This window comes from Coffea arabica, chromosome 11c (genome assembly GCF_036785885.1).
Source record: "Coffea arabica cultivar ET-39 chromosome 11c, Coffea Arabica ET-39 HiFi, whole genome shotgun sequence".
In the NCBI taxonomy this organism is placed as follows: domain Eukaryota; kingdom Viridiplantae; phylum Streptophyta; class Magnoliopsida; order Gentianales; family Rubiaceae; genus Coffea; species Coffea arabica.
The window spans coordinates 32,658,697-32,667,968 of NC_092330.1; the positions used below are offsets into that span (position 1 = coordinate 32,658,697).

A 9,272-nucleotide genomic window follows, 5' to 3' on the forward strand; every position below is an offset into this window, starting at 1 on the left:
TTTGACTTAACTCCGACGACAACGACCAAGCTCGCCGCTTTTTGCTCTTCATCGTTCTTATCGATTGGCGGTAAGCGTGATCAAAATGACATAGCTTCATCAAATCCCCACCCAATTTTACTTGAATCGAGTTGTCACCACCGAATCGAGTTCTCATCTTCGAAGAGAAGTCCAGAATCGAATTAAAAAAACCCTTGCCAAAGCCAGACAAAAGCTTAAGCTCTGATCCGACGAAATGGCCAAATGTAACCTTCTTAATTTCTCTATTTCCCTTAAGCGTCTCAAGTGAGCCAAACTACTCATCAGTAGTTTGGTGCTCGACTCAAGCTTAAGATGCTTGAGCAGCAAATTGAATCGAATTTGAATTTGAAAATACTATGCTCGAGTGCCCATTGAGAGTAATCGAGTATTATTAATTATTCAAATTTTAATTTTAAATATTTCACTCATTACTCAATTTATTATAGTTTTTAAGTATTTTACTTATTCTTTAAGACTCCTACTCATTTTGAAATGCTGAAGGTTCTTAGTAAGTGCTTGAAATGCTTAAGAATCTTTAAAACCAAGGTTTTGAAACCCAAATTGTTCATTGAACTGAAAAAAAATTGGATCACGGGTCACTAGTTTAACCATTAGGCTAATCGTAATTGACCCGTGATGTCATAAATACGTCATTAATAATTATTAATATTTTAAAGAATTATTGTATATAATAAAAATAAAATGCAACGATTGAGTAAATGATAATATTCGATCACACTATTAAGTTTGTCATCTTAACTAAAACATAAAGCCATTTTAAATAGATAGACCAAATTTTAAGAGTAATTGACTAATATTTAAAGTTGAAAGATATAGATAATATACATAGACATTTTGTTAAGAGTACAGGATAATCATTGACGTTAAGTTTTTTCATACTTTTAAGATCAACATGTTAATATTGCAAGATGCATTTATTTTTGATATGTTAGTGACCACAAGTTTTTAAGTAAAGGGAGTTGGAGGAAATTTTGAAAAAAGAAAGGAAAAGTGAGCTGTGATTTCATCTCATTATTGGCGAACATAAGACAATTAAAACGTTGCAGGGAAATGTGGGCCAAACTTCATGCCATTCAGCCGACATTCATGAGAATAAAAAAGGGTCAAATTGTTAGCTATTAGTCAAAATTGGTGTGCTGGTTGCCTAGAAATAGGATCTGCATAAGTGGTTGGCTCCAACGGCCTTGACCCAAACGATTCTAGGAAAATCGTTCCGGTTTGACGGTTCACTAGTTTTTTTTTTTTTTTTGGGGTCAAATTTCAACTTCATAACCGCCCGGTTTTTCCATTTCGCATGAAAGAAAATGGTTTTATGGCACTTCCGATTTTGAGGGTTGAACCAGCCCCAAAAACAGCCTGATTGACGGTTTTTCCGGTCCAATCGGACGGTCCGAGCTGGGTTTTAAAACAATGAATATATTTGGATAGAGTATTATTTGAAATAATTACTATAACATTTTTTGTGATATGATGTATGTGAAATAAAAAAATAGTTAAAAATATAAAAAGTGAATTTAAAAATATATTTATGATACAAGTGACATATGGGATTTTTTCCCCCTGTTTAGACACGGGGCGGGGGGAGGGGAAGTGTACCCCTCCCCCGCCACCCATTTAAAAAAATAAATATATAAATATATATATGTATATATAATATTTAATTTAATTCATTACAAACTTATGATAATGATATTATTGGTATATGTATTATATAATGTATATTAGTATCTGTAATATCATTGATATTATCAATTATATTATTAATTATATATGTCTACTAATAGACATTATTAATTAGTTATATTAAATTTACTAATATATTTATACTAAATCCCTAATCACACTTAATACCATGACATTATTTTCTCAAAAAAAAAAAAAAGCACAAGCATAATAATGAATTAGTGATTGTATTTGTACCAAAAGTACAAATTTGACTACTTTAATTGTATTTATTTCATCATGTTAGATTGTATTCAAATAACTTTTGTTTAATTGTTTTCATAAGTTTCAATTATGAAATTACAATGAATAATAATTTAGTGATATATTAATATTTTAATACTTAATTATTTGTTAAAATTTAATTATAATAAAATTATGTAACAAAATTTTATTAGCCCCGTGGAAGCACCGCGGGGCGGGGGATAAGCTGATTGGCAATTGATTATCCAAGAAGGGTCAAAATCTTACGCTTTGGACCACACGGTCGACCACAAGTTGTAATCCATCACATTGTGGGCTCAAGTTAATGGGCTTGGAAATTGGTTCAAGAGAAATTTGTCTTGGACAAAACCCAATTAAGTCTCATAGCTATCAGGAAAAATGGACTGCTTATTTGGCAAAATTCAGGATCAGGGTCTTCAAGACTTGTTGAGTTAGCTTTCAACCAAGCTTGGAAATGAAGACATTTGTTGGCATCAAAATTCTGACATTTAATTAGTCAAGAAAATTTTGACATTTTACTAACAAAGCTGTGCATGAATGGGAGAAATACTTGCAAGCACAAGAGAAGAAGACATAAGGAAATTTAAAATGATGTGTTAGTGAATGTTGCTTTCCCTTCAACACAAGGAACAACATTTTATGTAGGTCACAAGTTAGCAAAGTTCGCGATTGATTCTTGCAATGAGAAAAAAAAATTAGTCAAGAAAATAAATAAATATAGTTTTCATGGTTCATTAGTTAAATATTTAGTCCAACTCAGAGGCCGTTTCTTTACGAAACAAATGATTGGGCTTAGTTAAATCATGACCCAAAACAAATGCAACACTTCATATTAATGGGTTGATTTAGACATTTTGGTCCATGATGGGCTAACCGAAACTTTGTTGTTACCAATGGGTATCCTTAGTCAAGAATAATCTGTAGAAAACCACGGGCCGTTTGGCAAGTGAGATTTTTGGATGTTCATCTAAAATTTTACTGTAATTTATTATAGAAATTTTAAAATTTTTTTTTGAATTTTAAAGTGTATAGTTTAAAAATTTTGAAAAGTTTTTTCGAGATTATCATAGTTAAAATTTTTAAAAAACTTGTAGCAGAGAAACTTGACAAAAAATTTGTTTACCAAACATGGCCGGTAACTAGCGCGTTTCCCTCCTTCAGGCTGGGATGCAATTCAATGGACCGCGGTCCATGACACGAAATCGTACTCAGCATTGTCCTTGTTCGCGGACAAATTTCGACATTTTACCTCTTTTTAACTTTTCGGCCTAACCGGGCTTTCTTTCTTCCCGCCAGAATATACAACCAGATCTATATTTTACTCAACTCCTAATTCAGCTGTGAAGAGTCTGAAGACAGAAATGGCGGCATCCTCAAAGACGATAATGGACCTATTCAAACAACCCGCTGCCAAGCGTCTCAAGCGAGTCTCTTCTCCTGCTCCTCCGACTTCGACTTCGACTCCGACTCCGACGACGACCAAGCTCGCCACTTTCTGCTCTTCATCGTCCTCACCGATCGACGGCGGTAAGCATGATCAAAACGACGTAGCTTCGTCAAATCCCCACCCGATTTTACTCGAACCAAGTTCTACTCCTCCTTCCATTCTTACCGCCGAAGAGAAGTCCAGGATCGAATTCAACAAAGCCCTCGCCAGAGCCAGACGAAACCTTAAGCTCTGCTCCGACAAAATTGCCAAATGTAACCTTCTTAATTTCTCTATTCCCTTCTTATTTAGCTAATTTTTCGCTTTGTCATTCCAAATTCGTGCCCCTTAGTTCCTCTATCCGGTGTAGTATACTTTGTCAGTTGCAAAAGTCTTTTTTTTTTTTAATTTAAAGTTTTCCCCTTTTTTGTATTCTAAAACATTTAATCACTGAAATGCTTTTTCCTTAATTCCTTTCAATTAATCTTCCTTGTTCTGGGGTAAACTTTTTTTTTTGGGTCAATTTTATTGCTTTATGAGCGGCTTTGAATGCATGCCACATTTACAACAATAGGATATCTACTGAACTTCTGTACGTATCTATACATTTTGCACAGAAGTCAGCAAATTCATTTTATAATACATTTTGTACGTATCTATACGTTTATTACATTATGTGCCTTCTTTACTGATTGGGGCCCTTTTTAGCCTGATTCTTTTTTTTTTTTTTTTTAAATTGATTTGCTTTTGTTGTTTGCTAAAAATGTCATTACATATGCAACTTTTTTTTTTTGTTATTCAATAAATGTTGTGTGATGTTCATGTTTGTAAAAGTTTGATCTTTCTTATTAGAAACAATGATATCGAGAGAAGTAATAGTCTGCGATTGTGAGTTTTCATGTTATAGGTGAGGATGTAGGATGTGTGAAGTTGGAGGAGCTGTTGGTTGAAGAAACCTGGCTGGGAAAGTTACCAGGGGAATTTCAAAAGCCATATGCGAAAAATCTGTTTAAATTTGTGGAGAGTGAAATTCAGAGTGGTTTTCCAATTTATCCTCCTCAACATCTGATCTTTAATGCTCTCAATACTACTCCTTTCGATCGAGTGAAAGTCGTTATCATTGGGCAGGTGATTTTCATGTTTGCCATATAAGTTTGGGTTTCTATTGTAAATCTTTCTGTTGAACTCATGGAATCTTGTCTGAATTGCTCATTACTAGCTTGTTTTTGACAAACCACTGATGTCAATGTTCGTCCCTAAATTTAGAAGCAATACAAGTATTTGGAACTTTCTGAAACTGAACCGTTGACTACAATTTAGCACTTTTTGTTGCTTTATTTGAGGAAGTTTGACACTTCATTCTCATAGAATTGAAAGGAAAGAGAAACTTTGGTTCTCTACTTCGTAAGATAACAAAACACTGAATAGTTAAAAGAATTCCTGTGCATTTGAGTTCACTGATAATAGTTTCATAATTGAAAGGTCGGAAATCTTAATAGTTGTTATCAATCTAATTGGATGTTGTTGACAAAAACATCCAGATATTTAGCAGAGGGTGTAAGTTGCCTAGCAGTGACTTTGTTTTGATAGCTTGCCATAAAAGCTTACGCTAAGATTAAGTTTTTACCTTCTTTGGTTCTTCTCCTAGGATCCATATCACGGGCCTGGTCAGGCGATGGGGCTCTCCTTCTCTGTGCCTGAAGGTGTTAAAGTCCCTTCGAGTCTGATAAATATATATAAGGAGCTTCAGAATGATTTGGGCTGTTCAATTCCTTCACATGGGAACTTGGAGAGATGGGCTGTACAGGTACTACTAAATCCAGTGGTAATGTACAGCTTATTCCACGTTTGTAGTTATGCAGATCCTATGGTTTTTTTAAAGTGCGTTTAGTTCTGGAAAATTTTCACTTCGACGACTCTTTGGCAAACTTTCTTAGGTTTTTTTTTGTGCTTTTTGTCACCGGTACAATTACCTTTTGAATTTTGTAAGCTTTTGTTATTCTGTTGCATATTATATTGGTAGGAAACTTGATGTACATATTATGCAATTTAATTGGTGAGGTTTTATGTATTAGGTTTCTTAAGTGTATAGTAAATCTTAGTGCTGAGCATCAAATTAGTTAAAATGTTATCTCCTTCTCTTGTTACCAAAAGCTGTTCTACAATATTATTCTTAATGTCATCTGTATTCTGTTATCTTTGTGTTAAATGGTGTCTAAACACTGCCTAATATTCGATCATGTAATTCTTTAGGGGGTTCTACTGCTGAATGCTGTTCTGACAGGTATGTTCATGTTTCTATTGAAATTTATATATTGACTTTCAAAGGTGTTCCATCATCTTTTATCCATGAATATTCCTGAGTTTTCAGTGAGGGAATCTCAAATTTTGATATTTGCTTTTTTCAACTTTACCACAAAGTAAAAAACATCTCAAATTTTGAACTCTAGTCATTGTTTTGGAGCTTTGCTTTCTTACAATCTACATTATCTATCTTCTTTCTTGAAGAAAATTGCTCAGACTATATTAAAGCCATGATACCATTATGTTCTATCCTTTACTTTCAGTTAGCCTTATAGTACCTATTCTTTTTTTCACAATTTGTTTCCTTTGACTTACTTTTCAGTTAAACAGAGCCAAGCAAATTCCCATGCAAACAAAGGTTGGGAGCAATTTACTGATGCTGTCATCAGGACAATTTCACAGGAGAAGAAAGGTGTTGTTTTTCTTCTCTGGGGTAATTATGCACAAGCAAAAGCCAGGTACTTTTAGTTGTATGCTTGCTTTACTGTGCATTTATGGACTTTCAACAAATCTCTTCCCAATTAATTTAATGGGTTACAACATTTCCCTCCACTTTTTGCTGCTGGCACTCAAATCTTTTTTGTAATGTTTGCAAATGAATGAGAGACAAATGGAGTGCCATAACAACAAGTGTAATGTGCATATTGCTACCCTTGATTTGCACATATTTCTCCTTTTTACTCCTTATATTGGTGATCTGAACTAGAAGAGGTACCAACCTAAATAGGCACAGTATTAACTGATAGGAAATTAAAGAAAATCCAGATATTGAGATTGCTAAATTTCAAAGTGTCAAGCTTTTCTGCTGTTAATTACATTTCTTTTGTAGTGTCTCTATAGTCATGGTATTCTTGCTGCTTTGCGTTGGTCTTCTCAAGTAGAACATTGAGCAGCACGGCATTGAGGTCTATGTATCCTAAAGGGAAACTAAGGCACTTGAATTTTACAAATTTTGGAAACTGTTATCCTCATGTAAATTTGACAAGGTGAATAAGCAAACGTCACCTCAGCACCAATTTGTCAAAATGTGAAGAAACTAATGAGGGTGGGTAATTTGCTGCTCTATACATCAGAAGTCTTTGACTCTCTAAAATTAAAATAGTTCAAACTTTAAACTGGAATGGAAGACCTCGTTGTGAGGTTAACACTTTTAGACTCTCTTTTGCTTTCCAGTTTTTGGACTTTTTTGGTTAATATATCTTTAACGAGCATAAGATATTTGTGTAAACTCTTTGATTATTCACCAATATTTTTTTTGTTTCTTGCGGTTAGTTAAATTGGTTTTAGACTGGTTAGGGGATCTGCACAACCAGAAAGTGAAACACCGATGGCTCCTGGTAGGGAGTTGTCTTTAGCACCATGATTCTCTGGCAGTTTAATCTACGAAGTTCACTTCATAGTACGGTATTGTTCTCTCTCTAGTTGCGATACAGAGGAACATCATATTATTATCTTAGTGCGTAAATGCTTCTAGATGAGGATAAGGAGTGAATTTTTTTGGTAACTATAAAACATGGCTAATAAAGTATTGAATGGCAAAGTTACTCGTTATAGAATAGAGTCAAATAGTTTTAAATCGGCAATTCACCTAGTATTCAGTGTTCCCTAGTAACCATCTGCATCTTCAACTTCCATTAAGCCTCATTCTGGGTCATAAAGCTACTCCGTAAACCTCAATTGCATCTCCTCTGTGGTGCTTCTGTGTACGTGTTTATCAATTTTTACAGTGAACCATTCAACAGAGTGCGGGTCTACCTTAAAACAGCACAAATATTGATGCTTTTTCTTCTTCACTAGGACCTCTTACTGGTTGAATCATTTCAACACAATGATTGTGGTTATTTGGAGTTCTTCATTTTAATTGGTGCTCGAGAAATCCAACTTTCTAGCTGCAGTGGCGGATTTACACAAAAGTTTTAACTTGTGATCGTGGTAACCTTGCATGCTATGATTCTTGACTGCTGCTGCTAATAATGACTCCACGGAAACAGTCTAGCTTGTGCAGAGCAAAATAAGTCCCTTTCATTTAAATCTGTTAGTGCATCCAAAACAATGATCCTTGGGGATGAACCAAGTTTCAAGTGAGACAGATTTAATGTTTGTGGACATGTCGTGCTGTTCTCTATTTAAGAAAAGGAAGCTTGAAAATTGCATGCTTGACTAGATTGAAGTTTTGCTTTGCAACTTGTTTGTTACCCGCATGTTGTAATTGTTTGGAAATCCAACAGAGAATTGATTCTAGTTTCTTAAATGGAGCAGAGAGCTGATAGTTATAGGAAGCATCAACTAACTGAATGACATTTATTTTGTCCCTTTCTACTAATCTACCACCTTTGAATTCTATAGATTGTCCACAGCAATCTTAAGATTTTTTTTTTGGGCTTTGGACAGGTTGATCAATGAAACAAAGCATCACATTCTCAAGGCAACCCATCCATCTGGTTTATCTGCAAATCGGGGCTTCTTTGGCTGCAGGTCTCTATCAATTCAAGATGATATGCCTGTTTACTTTAACATCTCTTGAGAAAATGTACCACATCATTCGTTGTGGCTTTCCATGTGGGGTTTTATTTCCTTGTGAGGCTTGGATGATGCATTGGGATCAGAGTTTTGAATTAGGTCTTGGAATGTCAGTATGTGGATTTTCAGCTAAATGAACCACTTGCAAAGTGAGATACCAAATTGTTAATGGAACACCATGTCACTTTGCACCAATGCACCTTGAAGCAAGAAAATCCCATGTATTCTTTACGTAAAAACATATCTTTGAATCTTACCAAATTGATGGCTTCTGGCCCCATGAGACCTGCCATGCCTTGCCCGTGCTGTGAGAGAAGGAACAAGAAAAATCCCAGTTAGTAACATAGAATGTCAATGCTTTTTTTTTTCCTGCTCTTAACTTTGTCAGTTGTTAATGCTAAAGGCTACACTAACTAGTGAGATTGCAATTTTTCTGCTAATGTACTTACAAGTAATTTTTGAAGACATACTTAAGATAGATAATGTTGGGATAGGTTTCATTCTGCCTTGCGTGTGTCTGGATAATCTACCTATAAACTCTATTCCATTCTTTGAAAATGAAACTTTAGTGACTGAAGCCATGATTTTATTCTGTATTGTTAACTTCAGAAAACCATGTTTTGTATGTGCAGGCATTTCTCTCGGACAAACCAGATTTTGGAGAAAATGGGAATTTCTCCCATTATTTGGCAACTATAGTGCAGAAGGCAAACTTCTGTTTCTGAACATGATTTTGCCTGCAGCTGGAAGTGATCTTCTTGTGCTTATGTGCATAACATAACAAGATAAGTGAAAGATTTAGTTAGTTAATTGTAACTGTTAGTTCCAGTAATTCAAAAGTGATGATTTTTGAGACCTTTTAACTTTGCTGAGTGGGTCACAGACGGTGTGCACTCTAGCATGTAGCATTTAATTATGTTCACCTGGTGCTGGAACTCCTTTTGTACACCTTGTAGACACATTATTAAAGTTGCTGAATTTATCATGTTCACTTGGTGCTGGAACTCCTGTACTGCACCTTGTAGTTTCAGAG

General features: G+C 34.8%; 1 protein-coding gene across 2 annotated transcripts; it reads left to right on the forward strand.

Moving 5' to 3' along the window:
• Positions 1-3,197: 3,197 nt before the first annotated feature.
• Positions 3,198-9,263, forward strand: LOC113715544 (uracil-DNA glycosylase, mitochondrial). Of its 2 annotated transcripts, XM_027239771.2 has the most exons (7): positions 3,200-3,690; positions 4,323-4,543; positions 5,064-5,222; positions 5,669-5,699; positions 6,042-6,177; positions 8,111-8,194; positions 8,872-9,263. In XM_027239771.2, the coding sequence occupies exons 1-7, from the start codon at positions 3,351-3,353 to the stop codon at positions 8,936-8,938; spliced, it is 1,038 nt and encodes a 345-aa protein (XP_027095572.1). In that variant the 5' UTR covers positions 3,200-3,350; the 3' UTR covers positions 8,939-9,263. The 2 variants fall into 2 exon arrangements, with proteins under 2 accessions (XP_071926628.1, XP_027095572.1); XM_072070527.1 differs by lacking the exon at positions 5,064-5,222 and having other exon boundaries at positions 3,198-3,690.
• The last annotated feature ends 9 nt before the right edge of the window (positions 9,264-9,272 follow it).